Genomic DNA, 22750 nt, shown 5'->3' with positions numbered 1-22750 from the left:
TTCTCACGACCTGCCTGAGCACTGGCTTTGGGGGAAGGGCTGGAGCTGTTCAAGCATGAGCTTGGCGGCCTGGATCAGCTTTGGTCTCTGTCTCTTTTTATTCTTTTTTTTCTTGTGTTGCAGTAGTGTGCGCAGGGCGCTCTGCGAACCTACCTGCTGCGTCTCCTGAAGTGTTAGCTTATTTCTATATCTTTGGGCTGAGACGTCTAGTCTGCTAAAGAGCTGGCAGTGGTTAGGATCGTGACGTATTTGGTGAATGTAATTTTGTCACATCTGTAATGTTTTCCGGTGTTGTGTTAGAGGTTTACCTGCTAGTTGGTTTTTGAGAGTTGCACAAGTGCATTTCTTTACCAGAAAATCAGTTGGTAGGAAGAATATTTACATGGTTGTTGAGCTGTCTTCGTGGCCACAAAGAGCTATTTTTCTCTTGTGACCTGTGAACTGGTGATTGTCCTGGTCAGCAGGTAAAATAAGGTTCTTCTGAGCGTGTTGTGAATGCAACTGGTGCATGAGGTGGAGGGCAGCAAAAGAAAGCAAGCTTTGAAAGCATTGTCTCCAAACCCAACACACATTAGCACCCCGTCCCCCCAGTGAGTAATATCCTGTGGTGCTGGGAGAGTGCCTCATCTAGAATGAGTGTTCCTCTGCTGTTTGCAAGCAGGGGTCCTGTTATTTGGGGTGGGAGGGGAGAAAAAATTGGGTTTGTTATGGATTCAGCTCTACATCATGTCTCCATGACAAGGAGACAGCGTTATTTAACCAGAACAGATGATAAATGTAACATGTACAGACAAATGCATTCATTTCTTAGCATGCTCATTGCCAGAGAACAGATGTCAGTGCTGGAATTCTTTAACAACTTAAGAGATACCGTGATCTGGTTTAAATTGTCAAAATACATATCTATTTTATTATACATAATATACATTTATATATTGTACGAACACATATATAGGACCGTTCACTGTAGAGGCTAAGAAATATGGTGTGAATGTGGACAGACTTCATGTTATACCAGAAGCAAGGAATGTTTTTAGGGGGAAAAAAAAAAAAACAAACCCCAAACAAACAAACAAAAAAGACAAAACCCAAAACAAATTATACGCTCATCATTTCTTTAGTGTAAATTACTATAATCAGTCTCCTCTTTTTTTCCTCTAGTGAAAAAAGGAAACAAAGGCATATCCTTTTTGACAGAAATGTAACTAGAAACTTGATCAAGTGGCATTCCTGGAAATGGAGGAAAGCCACAGTATGTCTAAAAGTTCAGAATGTTCTCTGAAGAAAGAGTGGATTTGTCAGCAAAGAAAGTTGGTGGCTTCCTGTCTTTTTTCCTCTAAGTTATGACTTATTTTGTGATATAAAGTGATGTTGCAAATGGGGGACCTGTTCTGTTCTTGAAGCATTTTGGTCTGCATGGAGGTATGGGGGGGAGCAGACAACATGTATGGAATAGGTTCTGTTACTGTTGGTTGACTAAATAGAAATAAAGTTATTCCCTGAACGCTAAATAGAAATAAAATTATTCCCCAAACTGGAAGTTCTGGCTCCTCAAAATATTTACTTTGTAAGGGTTCCAAAACCTTCTGTTGGAAGGAAAAAAAAAAAAAGTCAAATTACATGCTTGCTTTAATTTGAGACCTTGAGTTTTGCCTTGCTACTGTTGATGTCACAGGGAGTGGGTATGTATCTGCTCTCATGAGAGGTAGTAGAAAGCAGCTGAGGAGTTTTGATCAGCTAAGATTATTCTGGCTACTTGTTCTAACAGGCTTTGCTCCCTAGAGTGAATAAACTCCTGGTCAGAATGACTGACACAGTTCTATGTGTTTCACAATACCTGAACTTTCTGCAAAGTACAAGGAAAACATAGCTTGTGATTTGTTGTTTATTTTAAGTAAGTTAAACGCAGGCAAACTCTTGTTCAGGTGAAATTGGCCAATAGCTTTTTTTTAAAGAAAATTTTCATAGACATGAAAGATTTTTCCAAACTTTCCCAAGATGTTAATGAGCTATCCATTGAACTGTAGTGACAATGTCTAGTGTTGGTTTCACTTATTCTGGTGTAGTCCGTCTGAGTTTTAACTTGCATGAGCATGGGTTATCCCATAGTACTTTGGAGGATGTGAAGTGAAGGCCCTATATCCTATGCTTCTGCTATTGCCTGCAATTCTTAAATAAATAAAAATAAAGAGCCTGACAGCTTACAAAAAGGTCTTTCTCTCTTCTAGGGTCTTTCATTCTTATGCTCATGTTTGGAAAATTGCTGGTGTTTGAATTCAGTTTACTTCTGACATTTCCTTTTCTTTCTGCTTCCTGCGCTCTCTCTTGCTCTGAGTCAGAATATGGAGTATACACTTTATTTGCAGTCAGCTGCTTTGAGCAGATTTCTCTTGAACTAGGTAAGAGTTCTGTGCCTTTTAGCTGGTGCCTTTGTCAAGCACTGTTGTATGTTGGAGCAGAAAGTCTCTATCTGTTCACTTATTACTTCAGTGAACCTGAGGTCAGTGGAGCAGAAGTAGTGTAAACCTAGTAAAATTCAGTCCATAGCTGAGTAGAGTTGTACCTCTCCTCAGTGTCAATAACTAAAAATATTTGCAGTTTGAATTTACATGGTCAATACTTGTGTTCTACAGTGTCATTTGTTTTTATTCTGATCAGTTTGTACAAATGAAAATTAGGAGGTTTTGGAGCTGCTTTTGTTTTTGTGGTGGTTTGGCTTTTTTTTTTTTTTAGCATTACTAGTAGCTTTTGTAACTAAGTAGGAATAAAGACTTTAACATGTGAAAGCAAGGCCAGCGAACTATATCTTTTGGTAGCTTGGTGTGAAGAACAGTGAAAAGTGGAATTGTTATAACAGCTAAGCTAGTGTCCTCTGTCACTGTTTTTTTAAATGCTGTGGGAGCAATCCTCAATTCTGCTTGTCTTTTCAAGTCTTCCTTTAGTGTATTTCTGTTAGTTTAAGAAATCAAATGGAGCTGAAAATATCCCATGAATGATAGGTTGAATTACAGTTGTGCAGCATTGAGCTTTTGTGCCAAAGTATTGGTGAAGTTAGTCAAGTGGGCAGTTCAGAAGAGGTAAAGAGTTGATGCTTCTTGATGCCCATGTAGATTATTTTTCAGAATTTAAGGTGTCTATATTCTGAATGTAGTCTAAGTTCAGAGTACTTTTACATGGTATTTCAGATGCAACTCATCCACGTGAAAGTAGTGGCTTGGCCAAAAGCACATACATAATTTCAGTGTGAGCTGTCTATAGAGCTTGAGTGGAGCTCCTCTGAATCGCTGCTTTGTTGTTTTGGGTTTGGGAGCACTGGTGTGTTTTCCTAAGTTACAATTTGTGCAGTGGTGAATAAAGCCTGGTCACTGAAACCTGAGAATCTTCCCATGTATAGGGGCTTGGATCTGCTCTGAGGGATTGTTTTGTAGAGTTGGTATTGGAGCAACTTGTGCTTGAAATATTCTTCAAATACTTTGAGGACTTTTAGTCTTCAGCATGCTACAGAAATAAGAACCCCAAAAGATGAAATCTTAAGAAATCTGTCTGGCTTTGGTCACATTTTCCGTTGAGTTCAGAGATCTGTTATCTGCCATTATTTTTCTAGTAAAACAGGGATAACAATGGATTAGCAATATCTGTCTTGCATCATGAGTTGTTCAGGTTAAAAATACCCTTTTGTTGAATAATCCTCATGTTTTCTCTAAGAATGAGCAAATATTTCTCTGGTCTTATGGACTGCAGCAGAGGTAAATACACTATACTCGTATTCCTTAAGAGAAGCTTGTATTTGCTTTGTGGGGCTCCAGTCAGAGTTCCTTGGAGACAAAATTACAAAAATAAAGATGACACATGCTTGCAGGGAGTTCCTGAATCATCTGCAGGGCTACTATCTCTGTTTCCAGGAACAGAGTGGCCTGTAAGAGCTCCAAATCCTGTCAGTTTTCCTCGCCTTTGTGTTGCACCAGCTCAGTCCTTACACATGAAGATCTGATGCCCAGCACCCAGGTATTGTACTGAACATCTGAGACTCCCTCGGTGGTCACCTCCTCCCTGGGATGTGGAAAGAGCAATCCTCTCGGTTGCTCCATTTTCAGAACATCCTATGAAAAATCTCTGAACTGTCCCTGGTCAGGAATGAGTCTTACTTTCAACTTCACAAAAAACCCCTGTATTGATTTAGCACCTCCAAAGAATATGACAATTATTTTTAATGGCACTGTGTCTTAAATGAATGAACTAATGCTTTCTGATAAAGATTTGTTGTTGATGGAGTAATGGAATTAAGTAGTTGTATCAAAACAAATGATAGGCTAAAGTACATGTCTTGCTGTATTTTAAAAATTCTTCTTGTTCCTTAGTGCGTTGTTCTTTTGACTTTGTTGATTTGCTTTACCAGCTTCATATAGACTTGATGCTTCGTATAGATGAATGATGAGGGAACCGCCAACAGCTGACAAAATGAAATCTTTTTTTTCTTTGTTTTCTCTTCACTCAGTTCTGCCCCTGTTCCCCCGCTTAATCCATTGCAGTGTGTTAGCGTCGAGTGTGGTGTAGCCTGTGGTGCTGGTGTAGGCTGGCATTGTAGGGGTGCTGGGTTTCCATGAGCACTCTCAGAAGCTAGCGCTGCTGCTGGCCTCCCATCCTTGTTCTCCTGCCACCTCCTGACTGCACCCACACTGGCATTTGTGTGAGCTCTGGGGAGGTAAATTGGAAGGCCTAAAACTGTTTTCTTCTTGGAGTGTGGTACAACATCACAGGATTGATCTGAAGATTTGCTGTGTGATTGTTTGCTCTGCTGAGTGGGATGATTAATGGTTGTGGATTTTAGGAGGGGGCAGGAAGGGGGATCAGGACTGCATCAGTGCTGGCTGAACCTGGAACTTCGTGTGACTTAGGTCTGCCGTGTAACATTAATGCCCCCTGAGAAGAAAATTTGTGACCTAGATCTAGAGACATGCATTAGTGCTCCAGTTGTTCTTCTAGATTTAACATCTTATCTGTGAGGATTTCCCTGCACATCCAAATTAGATTGTCTAACATACCGCAGCTTCTGTTTTATGAGTGTTAAAATCTATAGACTGAATATCACTGCTGTAGCGTTTTGAAGGTAAGAGTGGAATCTGTGGGTGAAGAAGTGCTTCAGAAATGGTAGTAGCCTCTTGATAAACAACTACATTTTTTTTTCCCCTCACTAAAGCTGTAAATACCAAGACGAAATTATATATTCTACCAAAGCAGCAGTGCTCTGTATTTAAGTTTTAGAAATTCCCGTTGTCATGAGTGGGTGATAACTGTCAGCTGACATAATGTGACTTGCTTTGTCTGAAACACAGTAGAGAAAGTTACTAGTCTATGCTGCCCACATACTACTTTAATCTTCTGAGTGTTTTGTAGTATTGCCTAACCATAGTTATGTAGCCTGTGATGTAAATTAAATGAAATACTGATGTAGCAGATTTCTAGACTGGTAACAGATGCCTCCTACGTTAGGAAACATAACTGCTTTTAGTATAAACACGGGAAAGGTAGCTGTGTGGCCTTGAGTGGATTGCTTGGTCTCTTTATTTGTAAGGTTAGGGTAAAAAGTCAGACATACTTACACGTTAGATTTATTATGTCAGAATGTCACTACCATAGCAGTAGTGATATACTCCATATGGTGTTTAGTGGTCTGTCAAGAAGAGACGAAAAACTGATGAGGATAAGCTTAGAGAGTAAGTCAAATCTGCTCTTAGTATAGGCAGATGTTTCAGAAGGCAACATCTGTCTGGGGAGCCCTGTGCTGTTACAGGACGGCTTCTTGCAACAAGGAACCAGTACTGCCTGTCACTCAACAGCATATAAAAAAGCATTTTGCCTTTTCATTCTGTGAAAATACTGTGATTGGTATTGATTGGGGCATCTTGCCAGTTGTACAGGGAAGTGAGGAGAAATGTCTTACAAGCTGGTTGTCAAAACAATGAGGTGGGTGGGGAATGGTGCTTATCAGTAAGGGTACTTCTGATGCTCTTATTCCTGTGAATGTTGGGACTGAACTGAAGTTTGGACTTGAACAGTAGGATGGATATAAGTCCCAATACCAAGGGAGGGCAACCTAACAAAAACTAAGATTCAGACTATGTTTGTGGCTTTGGTCCTGGAAAGTTAGGCTTGCCTTTCTGCCTCAGATTATATTTTAAGCCTCCTTGTCTAGTAGAAGCCCGTTTTTATGGAATTTAATGATGTGCTAGCTAAATGCCACTTGCTGCCTCCTCTTTTGTAGTGGTAGCAGCAGCAAAAGCAGTGTTTCTTATTACTAGTATGTGCATCAGTTGCCGCTCCTGTCTTTTGCCAGGATCCTAATTTTCGCAGGGAGGGAGGCAGAATGGTGATGGAATCCTCTGTGTACCTGTATCCAGAGAATGTTTGCACTGGCAGCCAGTGTATTGCTGTAATACAGGCTTACACTGATGCAAATGGAGTCTTGAACTCTGCTCAGACTGGTAGAGTTCCTTTGTTGTCTCCTAGTGTCCCCTCTTTTCTGTCTGTTCCCTAGACCCATCAGAGTTACTGACTTGGACAAGTGTATGACTATTGACTGTTGAAATATAAATTGCCATTTGGAACTAGAGACTGAAATGAAGAAGTTGGGAAAACCAAGCATTTGTTCCTTCTCTTGTATTCTCTCAGCTGCAGGCTTAGAAAAGCATGTCAGGAGAGTGGTGTTTCAACAGGTTTTCTTTACTGTGTCTCATTGTAGTAACATTCCTGAATGTTGTCTGTGAAGCTGGATGGGTTGAAAAGGTCAGTAAGTAAAGCTGAACCAGAGCAAGAGGAAGCAAAACTGTCTACATCTTAGGAACGTACATTGCAAAACTCAGCTTACGTATATGACTGAGTCACATCTAGGAAAGTCCTTTTCAGTCACTGCCTGTACTGCCATAAAGTACAATTTTCTCTGTTTTAATAAAGATTAATTGTTTTTGATATAAATGAGCATTTTTGATATAAATGTGAGCATTAGAACCTAGTTGTAAGACAAGGTGTTGGAAGGCAAAAACCCCTTGTTTTCAATATTTGGTTAAAAATGTATGGAAATCAGCATCTGAACAGTGGAAATATACTCAGGTGTTAGTGGTGAATGTTCACCACTTTTTTTGCAGGTATTGTTTCTGTAAGAATGTGCAATATATCCTTTAATCATTTTCTAGACTCTCATTTCTCTGAAGCCAGCTAAGTACTTCATTCTGTGTGTTCAGTCCCTTTACTGGGGCTATTGAGGAAAAAAAAAAGTTTTAGTTCTGACTTAACTTGGTTGTACTCCATTTGTCCTTCTTTTTAGTGATTTTTCTGTTGCTAATGTGTCTGTCCAGGTGCATGAATCTAGAGTCACCTGTGGGTAATGTGTTTTTAAGCAACCTGTGTAAGTAGCGTATGCGTGAAGGCTATTTAGGTGATGTCAGGCTTTATTATATACAAATTAATCTACTTCATGTCAAGTGGATCAGTATGACTTGTGTAATACCTACCAACTTTCAGTAGGATCTGAAAACTCCTCTTATGCACATGCAAGCCACCTTAGCTTGAAAAAAGCAGAAATTATTCTCTGTCTGCAAATCTTGCGATCTTATAGATTCATAGAATGGTTTGGGTTGGAAGAGACCCTAAAGATCACCTACTTCCAACCCCCCTGCCCTGAGCAGGGACACCTCCCACTAGATCAGGTTGCTCCAAGCCCCATCCAGTCTGGCCTTGAACACTTCCAGGAATGGGGCATCCACAGCTTCTCTGGGCAACCTGTGCCAGTGCCTCACCGCCCTCACAGTAAAGAATTTCTTTGTCATATCTAATCTAAATCTACCCTCTTTCAGTTTATAAACCGTTACCCCTCATCCTATTGCTACACTCCCTGATAAAGAGTCCCTCTCCATCTTTCCTGTAGGCCCCCTTTAGGTACTGGAAGGCTGCTATAAGGTTTCCCTGGAACCTTCTCTTCTCCAGGCTGAACAACCCCAACTCTCTCAGCCCGTCCTCGTAGCAGAGGCGCTCCAGACCTCTGATCATCTTTGTGGTCCTCCTCTTGACTCACTCTGACAGGTCCATGTCCTTCTTATGTTCGGGGCTTCAGAGCTGGACGCAGTACTCCAGGTGGGGTCTCACCAGAGCAGAGTAAAGGGGTAGAATCACCTTCATAGAATCATAGGGTTGGAAGGGACCTCTGGAGATCATCTAGTCCAATCCCCCTGCCAGAGCAGGGTCACCTTAGAGCAGGTTGCACAGGAACACGTCCAGGCGCGTTTTGAATGTCTCCAGAGTTGGAGACTCCACCACCTCTCTGGGCAGCCTGTTCCAGTGCTCTGCCACCCTCAAAGTAAAGAAGTTCCTCCTCATGTTTAAGTGGAACTTCCTATGCTCAAGTTTGTATCTATTACCTCTTGTCCTGTCGCTGGGCACCACTGAAAAGAGCCTGGCCCCATCCTCCTGACACCCATCCTTTAAGTATTTATAAGTATTTATAAAGTATTCATATTTCCTCGACCTGCTGGTCATGCTTCTTTTGATGCCCAGGATACAATTGGCTTTCTAGGCTGCAAGCACACATTGCTGACTCATGTTGAGCTTCTCATGAACCACCACCCCCAAGTCCTCCTTAGGTCTGCTCTCAATCCATTCCCTACCTAGTCTGTAGTTGTGCTTGGGATTGTCCTAACCCATTTGCAGGACCTTGCATTTGGCCTTGTTGAACTTCATGAAGTTTGCACGGGCCCACCTCTCAAGCCTGTCCAGGTCCCTCTGGATTGTATCCCTTCCCTCCAGCATGTCAGCTGCATCACACAGCTTGGTGTCATTGGCAGACTTGCTGAGGGTGCACTCAGTCCCATTGTCCATGTCTCCAACAAAGATGTCAAACAGCACTGGTCCCAGTACTGACCCCTGAGGAACTCCACTCATCACTGGTCTCCACTTGGACATCGAGCTGTTGACTGCAGCTCTTTGAGTGCTAGCATCCAGCCAATTCCTTATCCACCAAGTGGTCCATCTCTCAAATCCATGTCTCACTGTGGGACAGTGTCAAATACTTTGCACAAGTCCAGGTAGATGACATCAGTTGCTTTTCCCTTATCCACCAACACTGTAACCCCGTCATAGAAGGCCACCAGATTTGTCAGACACAATTTGCCTTTAGTGGAGCCATGTTGACTGTCATCGATCACCTCCTTATTTTCCATGTACCTTAGCAGAGTTTCCAGGAGGATCTGCTCCATGATCTTGCTGGGCACAGAGGTGAGATTGACTGGCCTGTAGTTCCCCAGGTCTTCCGTTTTTTCTCTTTTTGAAAATGAGGGTATTATTTCCCCTTTTCCAGTCAGCAGGAACTTTACTAGACTGCCATTACTTCTCAAATGTGATGGATGAAGTTGCTAAGCCACTATCCACCAGTTTCCTTGGGACTCACAGGTGCATCTCATCAGGTGCCACGGATTTGTGTGCCTTCAGGTTCCTTAAATTATCTTGAACTTGGTCTTCTCCTACAGTGGGCAGTTTTTCATTCTCCCAGTCCCTGCCTTTGCCTTCTGTGACTTGGGCAGTGTGGCTTGCTTTGTTGTGCTAAGTCATGTGATTTTCCAATTGTTTTTTTCCATAACTACTTAAAGCTATGGAGTATTCTACCAAAATACACCCTCCTTATATTTGTTACATGGTCTCCGTATTTCTGAAAACTATTTCTGTTTGGTTGGGGAGTAAAGAAACTTCCTGTGGGGCGCTGAAGAGGGACAGGGGATGTGTCTGGACCAAGAAGGGACTCATGGTGCTTGGTTTCAGACTTTGATGGGTAGGCTTGGTTTTTGAATGCTGTCTGTGCCTGTCCGGGTCAGCATAGTCCTTGAAGTCTTTTTCTTAGTCATGAGGTGTTTGAAAATTCTCTACGCTTGCTTCCCTGTTGCAAGCCTTTCACTGACATTTTAAGGGAGGAAGACATTTACCTCAAGTGCGCGGAGGGTTGAAATGTGGAACTGCTTGTTGTCTGTCGTAGGCAGCACTTGTGTGGTCAGTTCTCTAGAACGCGAGGGCTGCGGGAGTGTTTGTCTTCCCTGCTCCAGCTCTTGATTTAACAGCTTGTGCTCTGTTTTTTTCCTATGCATGGCATTTCTGCAGAGGTGGTTTAGTTATGATACTCTGAAAAGCTGTAGTTCTCTGAAATATTTGAGCAACAGTTTCAATTGAACCTTATCTCTAGTGTATGTAAGGAAGCCAAAAAAACAAACTCTGCAGAGCAGATTAGCTGTTTAATGGTGAGGCTTTTGTTCTTGGGAATAAAACCTCTTATGGGAGACTGATTTGGTAAAGAAACATTAAAGTATGGAAAAGACAGAGTAGAACTGCCTATTGTATTTGGCAATCTGTAGGTTTTCCAGGTAACCACTTCTAGCTGGGTTGTTGGATGTGCAATCCACAGGGTGGGTGTTTAGACTTTTGCATAAGTCCAAGCAGCTGTCAGTTTAAGTAAAATGGTTTTGAAGGAGTGAGAAGGCAGATGAATTCAACTTGCTGATGCAGATCTTCCTAGGCTAACTGTATAGCTAGTTTCCTTTTGGGGTGTCCCTCCCTGTTGCCACTTAAGGGTGCTTAAAGAAGATAGGATTATTAAGCAACAAATACTTAAAGGGAGTTTATGGTCAGCAGAAATTTCTGAGCTGACTTTGCACATACTTCTGAATGGCATACGATACAGGCTACTACAGTCCCTTTCTCAACAAAGCAAGAGAGATATGGAAAAAATCCTTTATTCTTAAAATCATTCACTGCCTAATTCTTCTCATAATTTCTCTTCTGTGCAGACGCTGTGCTATAGAAGATGCACTATTACCGATATTCTAATGCAGAAGTCAGCTGTTGGTACAAATACCTGCTCTTCAGCTACAACATTGTCTTCTGGGTGAGTACAAAATGTAGAGACAGAAATAGTTTAGGCATATCTCAGTTTTATTAAGTGCCTGCGTGTTTCTTCGAGATAATAGGCTGAAATACTTACTTGAAGGCAGGAAGCTTTCAGGTAAGTGGTCGTCTTCAGGTAAAGCTTTTCATGGTATGTCCGGGTGTTTTGGAATTGAACAAGCCTATCCCAAGTAAGAAAGTAATTATTACTGAAAATGATATGGATAATTCCTCACAATCTTTCCTTTCCTTGTCCCTTCCTCCTATCTTACTGTCTGAGTGAAGATAAAGGATTGAAGCATATAAAACTGGTTTTCTTGTTTGTTTTATTTTTAATGGAGAAAGGAAAGATCTGCTTGAAGGATTTGACAAAAGAAAACAGTATAGTCTCTACTGTTGCTGACAAGGCCTTTGTGTTTTGAACGATGGAGGCCATTAAATACTGGTTGTGTGTAGGCAAAGGTTAAAGCTACCTTTCTCAAGTGCACTTAAGTGTATGTTAAGTTGGATCCCTGTTAAAAGAAGTCTCTTCTAATGTCTCCTTTCAGATCATCTTTGGTCTCTGTGTTGGGGTGGTGTAGCTGTAAATACACTATGCAGAAGAGAAGAAAGGAACTGCTCCAGAGATGTGTCAACAGCTGGCATTACAACATAGTCAAGATCTTAAATGTCATGCTCTGTGGGCAACAAAATTGTCTGATACTGTCTTGAAATACTTAGCTAGGGACTAGCCTGCCTATAATGTTTGTTTAGAATTGTGAACGTGAAAAGGGTACAAAAACAGGTGTGTGGTTTTAGATGTGTATGATGGTGAAGATCACTGAAGCACCTAACTACCTTGGAAAAGAAGGCAATGCAAAAGTTAGTGCATAGCATTGCATTAGAAAGAGTTAACATGTCTGTGAGGGAGAAGTGAAGGTAAGGATGCAGTTCAGATAAACTTGATGATTCTTTTCAGAACTTGCAGACCAAACAGTTGGGAGTTTGCACCTGAAGGCGTGAAAACTGCAGTCATGGAAAGGCATGGGTAGTCATGGAGAAGTGCAGATCCAGTGACTTGCCTGGTGCGAGCAGCTTGGATTAATGTTCTGATTCAGAGTTGAAATATTTCTTAGTATGGATAACCGCTTCTAAAGATTTTTAGACTTTTTTCAAGGCCGAAAAGGTCAGATAGCAAGAATGGTAGTATGGTATGTGGCTGAAGGAACTTGTTTAAGAGTAAAAATTGACTCTCCTGATCTTGACTTGTCTGAGATCAGTAGTCTCGCTAGAGAAGACTATATTAATTCTATTTATTTACTGTGATTCGTTAAACCATGTCAATTTTTTCACAACCTACAATTTAAGATATATGGAATAGTTACCCAAATCTGTATTGAACTTCAGTAAAATAAGGCGTTTATTGTCTGAACATAAATTGCAGGCTGCAGAATCTTTTTTGTATTTGTCAATAATGGCTTGGTATTTTGCTTGATTAACCCACATAAACTTCTGGTAAACTAGGTTGGTGTTTCTGCACATCTTGGATGCTTTGGCAGTATTTAAGGCAGTAAACAAGCTTTTTTGAAAGCTGCATGTATAATGGACAAAACTCTGGATTAATTTAGAATCATAAAAAAGTCTAGGTTTGGTGGAACTTCTGGGGGTCACCTGACCTGATTTTCTGTTGAAGGCAAGACCTGTGGGGTAGGAAATCACTGCTCAAAGAGAAGAGCTGGGAGTCTTGTGAGCTTATTACTCATCAATTTTCTGCTGTCTTCAGTCTAATAAAAATGTTAGAAGGCCAACTAATACTGAGACTGCAATGTCTGAGTATTGCTGTTGAAGTTTTGCTACTGTTACCACTTCTTGTTTACTAGTGCAATGTTTTAACATGACACTGTAGCATTAAGCCTCAAGGGAGTTTATCCTTTTGTGGATAGCAGGACAGAAAAGATGCGTGTGGCTTGTGTAGAAACTTTTTTTCAGTAAGGGTTAATTGGCCACAATATTGCCATAATGCAAATATTCTTTAGTGATGACTTCCCCCCCACCCCCCGGCAAATGAGGTTTCCCATCATGGCCTCGCGACTGAAAAAGTATGTGCTTAAAGGCCAGCAGCTCTGTAGTTATTTTTCTTCTATATACCACAGCTCCCATGTACCTGTAGTGGAGTGTGGTGCAATAAGAAGAATATTCATCAAGCTGTTCTGGTTTTCAGAGAAATCACTTTGGAACTGGGTGGATGCTCTTCAGCAGATAGTGTGTGGGATACATGAGAAACTGTCAGACTCTTTTGTTTGTGAATGTATTAGGATTGTTCTAGAACTCTGCTTTCTTTCTAGTGAGTGTCTCATGAAGTGGGGTCTATTGCAATTTTTGATGGGTAAATAACTTTTGAAAAAATGTTTGTCTTTTTTTTTTCTCTACTGGGAAGACTATCAAGAATTATTAATTTTATCTCTGATCATTTTCTTTTTTTTCCCCCTGCAGAGTCATTACATTTCACCTTTTTCATATTTCTTTTTTTACTGTATTTTCTTGAAATTAATGATGAAGATCCAAGGATTTTTTTCTCTTCCTTAAAGAATCATTTTTAAAGAAGAGATGCAGAAAAATTGAGGAGAATTTGAAATGCAGCTTGTATGTGTCAGCTGATGTGTTGGCTGAAGGAATTGGTTTTCTGAACAGGTACCTAGTAGTCTTGGTAGCTTGCTCAACAGATGGTCTGAGGCTTCTACTGAGAAATTATTATCAGGCTGACCTGATAATAACCAGAAGGGAAATGTAGCCATGACTTGAAAAAGCAGCATTTAAGGACGGAATGTTAGTCTTGATTTGCTTTCCTTGGCTTGCAGGACAGGTGCTTTTTAGTAGCTTGTTTTGTGTTAGTGAGGGTGGCCACTATATAATTGGTATGAGGGATGATATTTAGATAAGTGTGCAGACAGCCTTTTGCCCATTTAAGCTGTTACTGGAGGTATTACGTTAGCCCACCTGTGTCTCAACTCATGACAGTTTATTCACAACCAAGTAATTTGCTTGTAAATAAGGAGTTGCATTTGTTCTTATGTAATGCTTATGAAAGATGCATGTTGACTTCCCCATTGTAGCTCTAAAGATAATATCAGTGACTGCATAAGCTTTAAAGTTAAAGCATATGGTGACTTGGTTTACAGAATATTTAAGCTTTTTATTGAGTTGTTACTTCAGTTTGTGTCATGTTTCAGATATGGTTCACATGGATTGGGGTGGAACAAAATATTGAACTCAGGACAAATATGACTATTTTAACAATGGCAAGCTCACAGTTTTATCAGCCTTTAGAAATATGTAAATCTTCATTCTTTGGAAGGTAGTTTATCTTTTTTTCCCAGATAGATGACTTGGCAATAGAAGGTTCAGTTCTGCTGACTTTAAGTTAGTTTATAGGACTGGCTAGCAAAATCATTTCTCTATTCTTTGCACTTGGCTTTCCCTTTTAAAGGGAATGGAGGTCATAAGGAGGCTGTGTCTTTCTAGGCATTTTAATGTGGGATAACTTTGTATTCATCTTGCTTTTTAAGCATGCTAATAAGATTTAACTTCTCAAAGTACACTTGTTTTAATGAGGCAGTATTGCAACCATTAAGACAGTCCTGCAGGGAGTGCTCGGAAGTTTAAGTGAAATTACCTTATTAACAGACTGGACCGGCTTTTGAGTTTTAAAGTTTTTTTTTTTTTTCCCCCAAATAGCTTCATTTGTCATAATGAAATTAAAAGGCTGCTGTAATAACAAGGTGAAGAGCACCTTTCTGTTCAGAGTCGTTTTGCAATTGAGTCCTGAGAAAGCCCTGGTGGAGGAAGGAGGCGGGGGTGGATGAGTGACCCCAGGGAGAGTGCAGGGGTGCCCTGTGTTGGGGTGCAGCATTGCTCTGTGCCTTCTAGCCTGCACTTGGGAAGGCCCGGGGAATAAAAGGAGGTGTCTCAATCACCTGTCTCTGATGCTTGCTTCTTTGTCTCCAGTTGAAGGATTTTTTTGGGTAGTCCAAGAATTGCACCTCAGCCAGGATATAGCTATTTTAGTGAAGGATTGCATGTGTGCTCTGCCAAAGCCTTTTAGGTTGCATGTGAACTCACTGTCTCTCAGATGAGTTGAGAGGAGAGAGTGTAAAATAGCTTTTAGCTGCTGTCATCTTGATTTCTCTTCTAATGCTCTGTAGTTTTGTGTGTGTCTCTTGAGGGTTTCTGGAGAGGAAAAAAAAAAAAAAGAAACTTCATGCATGCTATAGGAGATGTGTCATTTTTGCCCTGAACGTGATGATGAAAGGCAAAAATTCTCTTAAGTTCTGGAAAAGAATTCTCAGCTCATTTCTCATTTTTGAGAAGTAAGAGAAGACCCAGGCTAGCATAAGATTTTCTTAGCTTTTGTAGTGTATGTTGTTTTTTAGGAACATCTAAAACATGAGGCTGTGCCAGGAAGGGGAAAGAATCCACCACCAGGTGGTTTCCTGACCCTGAGAGGAAAAGTCTGGGAAGAGACAAGGGTAGGAAGGAAGCACTGTAGGCTGCTGATTGCACCAGCATGGGTGGAGCTATGATGTAAAATAGGATTGTCCAGGGGGTTGGAAAAATGTTCTCTGTAAGAGTAACATTTTGTGCTTACAAAAACTGAGCGCAATAGGAATGCATTCCCATTGCTTCTAATCAGACCTTGAGGCAGGCTGACCCAAAATCAGTTTGTGTGCAAGGGTTGTCTTGCAAGAATTATGTTTAGCTGCACCCTAGATTTGAGAAACAAATTAGAATGGTTTTCTCATTTAGTAGGGTGATGCTAATAATGTAGTGAAAGAAATTCAAAGTGTGGTTGGGAACAGCTAGTGCTTAAGCTAAGTGGTCTTGTGCATGGTGTCTGTGGGTTGGTGTCAGTAGCCTATGTCTCCTGAGCAGAGCTTGCGGCTTGATGCAATATGTTAATAATGTAGTCTTCTCAGTTCTAAAGCAGGAAATGACCAAATGCTGGTTACTAGTTTCAGTTTCCTGTTCAAAGGGGTGCAGTTGAACTGCTCTGTGTATGTTTCCATCTAACCTTTTGTGCAGTGTATGGCTTAAATGACTCTATGGCATAGAAGTGAATTGAGTACTCCAGTTCGTTCTTTCTTACACATCATAGACATTCTGGTGAAAGGCAAATTTCAAAATGCCCCTCTTCTGAAATAGCTGGTTTGCTCACTCGCCCTTTGGGAATACTTGCGGTTAGCATTGCTGTTTCTCAGCTGCCTGTTCTCCCATTCACGTGGCCCCATAGTTCAGTGAGCTGGTGAAGGTTAAAACCTTTCTTTCAATTCAGGCTGGATCAGTTCCCTGGTCTGCCTCACTTGAATGCCTCTGTGCAAGAGTGATAAAGAGAGGGGATATTTTCCTGGTGCTGATTCTCTTTAGAACTCTGTATTGGGTATGCTCAGTCATGCTAACTTTTGAGGTGGTTTTATCACTATGGTGTGTTTTACAATAGTTTTCCGTGAGATACTTTGAAGTATCTTGCAAATGGTATGTAAGGCAAAGAAATCTCATTCAGTTAAATAGCTGTCATTGTACTTCCTTGCAAACTGGTTGTCTTGGTAATTGTGTCTGTAAATGCAGTGGCTGATCGCTTTGTTTCTTCAAGTACATCATACTTCACTTTTTTTTTTTGCTAAAGAAACCTAGTGTGTGTGTGTGTGGTTTGGCTGCTTCTAGTGAGAATTATGAATCACTTGTGTGTTAGCTGAATTTAAGTTTTAGATTTATCCATGTTGATTCGATGAGACTTAAGTTTATTTTTCTGGTGATAAATTCTGTTTTACTGGTAGGTAGTTTGCATAGGTGTGCGTAGAAATAACTTTTCAAAAACAGTGTAGTTTTGTGAAACTGAACACTGTGAGAAATGCTCCTTATCCAATAACGATGGCTCAGGCAGTGAACGATACGAAGCACATTTTATTTAAACATTCTTGCAAGAACAGGTGACCTAGCAAGTAGGCACACTGTTGGTTCTTGAAGCACACCTATTTATTTCCTAATCACGGCTGAATTTTGCCTCCCCTGTTTGCCTTTGCTTAGGTACTCCAGGGTTCACAGTCTGTCCAGAACGCCTAAAATCCTTCCTGGATGTCTTGCCTCTGTTTACTTCTCCTTATGCTAAACCAAAAGGGATTATCTGACTAGTTTATTTCTTTCCTTTTTGGTAAAATTTCTCGATGTCATTAGCCCTGGTTAAATGTTTGACTACCCTTCTAGACACTAATCTGGTATGAATCAGTTTGTCCTTTTGTCTGTGTGATAAGATATGTTCTACAAGCCTTTGCTGGAGCCTCTTTGTCTTAGTCATTCCCTTATCATGTCACCTCTGATGGAAACTCAGTTTCTCAGCTTCAGAAACTCTGCTTTTCTCAGTTTCAAAAACAATACCTGCCTTTCTTACAATACTTTATAAAAACATGAGACCAATGTTCGTGTTCAGAGGTGAAAATGAAGCATACTAGTGTGAAAAATTGACTTAATCAGGAATCTATTACAATTTTAGATGGTAATTATAATGAAAGGCAGCCAGTCTGAAGAGGACACCCTATTTGTATATTCAATTGCACAGTATTAATGTTACACTAACATTAGTTTGTATATAGAGTGTAAGAAGATGTGTGTCTTCCTTTTTTTTTTTCTTCATTTCTTTAGAAAAATTGCCCAAAGATCCAGCTGTGTCTACTGTGTAATTTACCCTGATTACTGCAAATTATACCAGATGTCTTCACCTGTCTCCCAGCATTCCTGAAGTGTTTGGAATGAGAAAGGGTGAAGGATGCATCAATTGCATGCACTGTGTAATTTAATGACATGCAAGTTTGGTTATTGATTATTTTTTTTTCTATTTTGCTTTTTCATCTGAAAAAACACTGAGTTAACATTTAAGGGTAGTCTGGGTCAATATTCTGTTTATATCCATGTGGTTTTTAATAGTATTTTTTTTAAGTTGTGCTTTGATCCAAATCATCACTTTAAATGTACTTAGCGTATTCAGAGTCTGAGATGTGTAGTCATTGTGCTGTTGCGTATTAAACAACATCTGGAAATGTAACTTATTTAGCACTGCTTTGCCTAGTTGTAACTCTTTCCATGTATTAGTAGTGGATTTCGCTGGTTAATCTGTGTGCTTAAGCCCTAAAACATGGCATATAATACTTCATGCCTAGACAGAAGTGTATAACATCACTTGAGTGATTTTTACAAAATTATATGAATGACACTTGCAGCCCTTTTTGGCTTTCCTTTCCCCTACTTCCCCCCAGCAGAGTAAACCCAGAACAACTTCATTTGTCTCAAGTGCAGTTTAGGGTCAGCAGGCAGTGAACCCAGCAGTACTGAAAATCTACATGTATATTTTCTTGTGTGACTGTAAGAGGGTCCTGTTTTTGCTTCTTGCCTGTGGTGTGGGGAATTGCCTGTAATGACTGTTTAGTTCATGGGAGGTGCTGCATTTCCTACAGGAAAGGGCCCCTTGTTCAAGGCATATTTTTAGTGGTTGGAATTTACTAGTCAATGTGTATAAGGCCTAGGGGGAAAGCAACCTAAGTCATTTATATGGAATCATAGAAGCATTTAGGTTGGAAAAGACCTTTTAAGATCATGGAGTCCAAACATAAACCTGGCACTGCCAAGTCCGCCACTAAACCATGCCCCTAAGTGCCACATCTATGCATTTTTTTAAATACCTCCAGGGATGGTGACTCAACCACTTCCCTGGGCAGTCTACTCCAGTGCTTGACAACCCTTTTGATGAAGACATTTTTCATAATACCCAATCTAAACCTCCCCTGATGCAACTTGAGGCCATTTCCTCTTGTCCTCTATTGCCTGTTACTTGTAAGAAGAGACCAACACCCACCTCTCTACAGCCTCCTTTCAGGTAGCTGTAGAGAGCGATAAGGTCTCCCCTTGGCCTCCTTTTCTCCAGGCTAAACAACCCCAGTTCCCTCAGCCGTTCCTCACAGGACTTGTGCTCTAGACACTTCACCAGCTTCGTTGCTCTTTGGACATGCTCCAGCACCTCAATGTCTTTTTAAGGGCACATGGACATAGCAGGGTAGAATACCATTTTAGATAGTGAGGGCGAGATGCCCTCAGTTTGTAGAGAGGTCATTTTAGTTTGATTATTGAAAATGCAAACTGCCTGAGAATGGAGAAAGGCAATAAAAGACTAGAACAAGGATCTCTTCCTTTATATGGATGAATATAATTCAGAAATATTTATTATAAAAACATAGGAAAGGCTGAGAGAGCTGGGACTCTTTAGCCTGGAGAAGAGAAGGCTGAGGGGAGACCTTATTAACGTTTACAAGTATCTAAAGGGTGGGTTTAAGGCGGATGGAGTCAGACTCTTTTCAGTGGTTCCCAGTAACAAGATGAGGGGTAACAGGCACAAGCTGGAACATAGGAAGTTCTGAACAAATATGAGAAAAAACTTCTTTACGATGAGGGTGACAGAGCACTGGAACAGGCTGCCCAGGGAGGTTGTGGAATCCCCTTCTCTGGAGACTTTCGAGACCCGCCTAGATACAGTCCTGAGTAACATGCTCCAGGCAATCCTGCTTTAGCAGGGGAGTTGGACTAGATGATCTCTAGAGGTCCCTTCCAACTCTGAAAGATTCCGTGGTATGAATTCGTGTAGGGTTTGTACGTTGTCAATTAGATTTGTTGCTTATTGAAGCTAAGTGGGTGGAACATTACATCAGCTTAAATCAAAAGGGCTTAAAACAAGGTAAGGCTTCAGAAGACAAACTGTATCTAATTAGAGAAGAGGCTAATATAATGAGCCTTGACACTGAGAAGTTATGAAGAGTCAAGCATGGCTACTGTCTGGGGGTGGTACTATAAAGTGGCTAAATAGGGAGTAACCTCAAAATGCATTAAATATTCTGAAATCTTCATTAATGTGCAGGCAGAAGGTTTAGAGCAAGTCATTGTGACAAAGATAACTCCCACTTGCGTGCTACTATGTGGAATTATTAATTTAGTACTGTGTGCTTCTTGAGTAATCATGAATAATCAAATAGAAGTACTTTTTAAAAGTAGTTACTAAAATGCAAGAATGCTATGGAATAAAAGTGCTGTAAGTCCTTTTTGCAAGAGATTGACTCATTGGGAGGAATGTCCTATTACTATTGTCTGAGATCCCAGACAATATTGGTTTTACTTGAGCAAGAGTGCTACTGGCTAAGCATTTGAGAATTTTTTGATTAGTACATCTAATATACTTTTTTTCTCTTTGTTTTAGCTAGCTGGGGTGGCCTTCCTTGCGGCTGGTCTGTGGGCATGGAGTGAAAAGGTAAGGGTAGAAATGTCTGATCTTAGTTTGTTTGGTGGCTGCCTCTTCTGCTCCAGTAAAACTACTTCCTCAGGAAGCAGCAAAGGTTAAATGTAGTATCTGACCCCAGGACCATGTTCAAATGATCTAAACTGAGTTCAGTCGGAGTTGCATTCTCATCCCTGATCAGGTGTTAAGCTGTGGCCCTTGATGTTTAGACCTTTTTTAAACTTGTGAAAGCAGGATGCTAGGGAGAATTTAATCTTTATGAATAGTCTTTATGAACTGGTTCTCTTTTGAAAGCATGTTTTCTAAAATACACTTATCTACCCACCTCTTTTTATTAAAACCAAGAAGCATTTGGGAGGAAAATAAGAGATATCTCTTTTTATATTTAAAAAAAAACCCAAACCCATGCATCTTTGGGATCATCTTTCTGAAGTATTTTAGTCTTCAGGCCATCTGTTGTCTTCCACTTTATTCCACATGGATTTGCTTAAGTTATTGTGCCTCCATGTAGAGGAACAAAATTGGGGAACGTGATCTAGCTGGTTTTGGCAGTGGTTTCTTTCAGCTGAATAACTTCCTCAGTCAGAGGAAGTCTGTGCAGGCGTGTACCTACAGAGTTCACCTCTTACAAGAGAAGAGATGGTATAGGTATAGAAATGAATGGTTCACCCCCTTATTATGTATGTAAAAGCATGGCTTCAATATTACAGCAAGCAGTAGGAAAAAGTGACAAGTACCACACACAAATGCATTTACCTCCTATTCTGTTGTTATAAAAGGACTTTCTTTCCAGCCCTTTGGGAGGGTGTTAAACTTGTCTTGAATTTGTATTCTGTCATGTTCAGACACTAGCTTCTGTAAAGAAGGACGTACAATCTGTGTGGTTGGAAATGACTAACTTGTAACCACCATTTGCCAAATGGACTTTATGGTACACTGAATTTACTAAAAGGCAAAACCAGACTCTTTCTGTCTTGATTTCTTAAATTTTGCCTGAACTATTTCTGCTTTCTGTCCTGTCTTGCAAATAAGTGCTTCAAAGCTTTTCCTGTGGTTTTGAACTTCTGAATGGCTCCTGAAAGCTGTACATTGTTTTTCATGTCTGTTGTTCTGTGCTATGTGGGCAGTCTTTAATACTAGTGCCATTCTTCAGCCATAGTGCTTGTATGGATCTGTCTGTCTACAGATAAACATCTTGGTGAACAATAGATGGGAAGTAAGAGGAAAAATATTCCAGAAGCTGTGCTGCAGCCATAAACCCAAAGATAAACTGCAGGTGGTGGAAGAGTTTTGAACATCCTGTCTCTTTGTGCAAAATGAAGTACATTGGGTCCCTTTAACTTCTCTATTTTTTTTTTTGTCTTTTTCCACTAGGACTACACTTCAGATTGATTCCTCAGCAGTCTTTTTTTTTCTGGCTGTAAATCCTCTGTGTCTTTTAGCTGATAATATATCAAAGTGAGAACGCTGGTTTGTGAGAAATGTTGAAAATACTTAATGTAAAAATGTTACCCATCCTGATTTGCATTCCCTGTTTGAGTCAAATCCAGTCTCTTTAACTGGTGTATCTAATTGGCCTATCCTTATTATCTTATATTCTGAACAGTCATATAAAAGTTAAATTGCAAAAAAAAATATAAAGTCTTTTCAATAAAAACTGGATAGATGTTAATATATGTGACCCAAGATATACTGCAAAAATCAATAAGAGAAAGTGAATAAACTGTTAATAGAAGCAAGGTGAATAACACTGAGCCCTCTCATCAGGAAAACATTTTATTAATTGTTAAAACCATTTTGAGAAGGACACAAAGGAAGATCTGGGAAACTAAAGGCTAGTCAGCCTAACTTCATTCCAGCAAGTCCATGATGAGTAACAAATGGAGAGGGAGCAGTCATTCTACTTCAAAGCAAGACTGTTATTTAGAGGCATGTCAAGAGCATGGAGAAATTGTTTGACAGGAACCTTATGAAAGTTTATTTAAAAAAAAAAAAAAAGCAAATGCAAAATCCTGTGCCTGAGATGCGGTAACCTCATGCGTCAGTATTAGCTGGGGGTTGACTGCCTAGAAAGCAGCTCTGTGAGGAAAATCCTTGAGCTTCTGTTGATCAGGAAGTTGACTATCAGGTGTGCCTTCATGTCAAGGCCAACAGCATGCTGGGCTATATTAGCACTGATGTGGCCAGTGGTTGAGGGAGGGGCTTCTTCCAACAATATTAATCACACTTGAGGCTGCGTCTGGAGTATTATGTCCAGTTTGGGGTGCTTTGTGTCAGACACGTCTCTTCCAATCTTAACTTATTCTATGATTAAGTGTACTTATTCTTTAATCCGCTGATCTTTCTTTATGTTTATACACAGAGGTATGGTAAACTGCCTAAAGGTAGATGCATGTAACTCATGTTATAATTAGTGGCACTGTGATATTGTGACAATCAACATCCAGTTTACAGAACTTCGTTATAAGAAGTCAACTCTGTCCTTGTCAGGTGTATTTTGTAGTTGCTGTACTAGCGTATCTCAAA

At 40.3% G+C, this 22750-nt stretch overlaps 1 protein-coding gene across 1 annotated transcript in view; it reads left to right on the top strand.

Annotated features, from left to right (window-relative positions):
* TSPAN14 (tetraspanin 14) overlaps nucleotides 1-22750 on the top strand; it is a 47951-nt gene that overhangs the window by 10579 nt on the left and 14622 nt on the right. Inside the window, exons 2-3 of the mRNA XM_074590792.1 lie at nucleotides 10821-10918; nucleotides 20186-20236. Coding sequence (XP_074446893.1) covers nucleotides 10838-10918; nucleotides 20186-20236 — 132 coding nt within the window. The 5' untranslated portion in view covers nucleotides 10821-10837. The remainder of the gene's footprint in view (nucleotides 1-10820; nucleotides 10919-20185; nucleotides 20237-22750) is intronic.

This window comes from Larus michahellis, chromosome 6, assembly GCF_964199755.1.
Source record: "Larus michahellis chromosome 6, bLarMic1.1, whole genome shotgun sequence".
Taxonomy (NCBI): Eukaryota; Metazoa; Chordata; class Aves; order Charadriiformes; family Laridae; genus Larus; species Larus michahellis.
The sequence above is the reverse complement of the archived record's forward strand: the minus strand, read 5'-3'. Positions and strand labels throughout refer to the sequence as shown.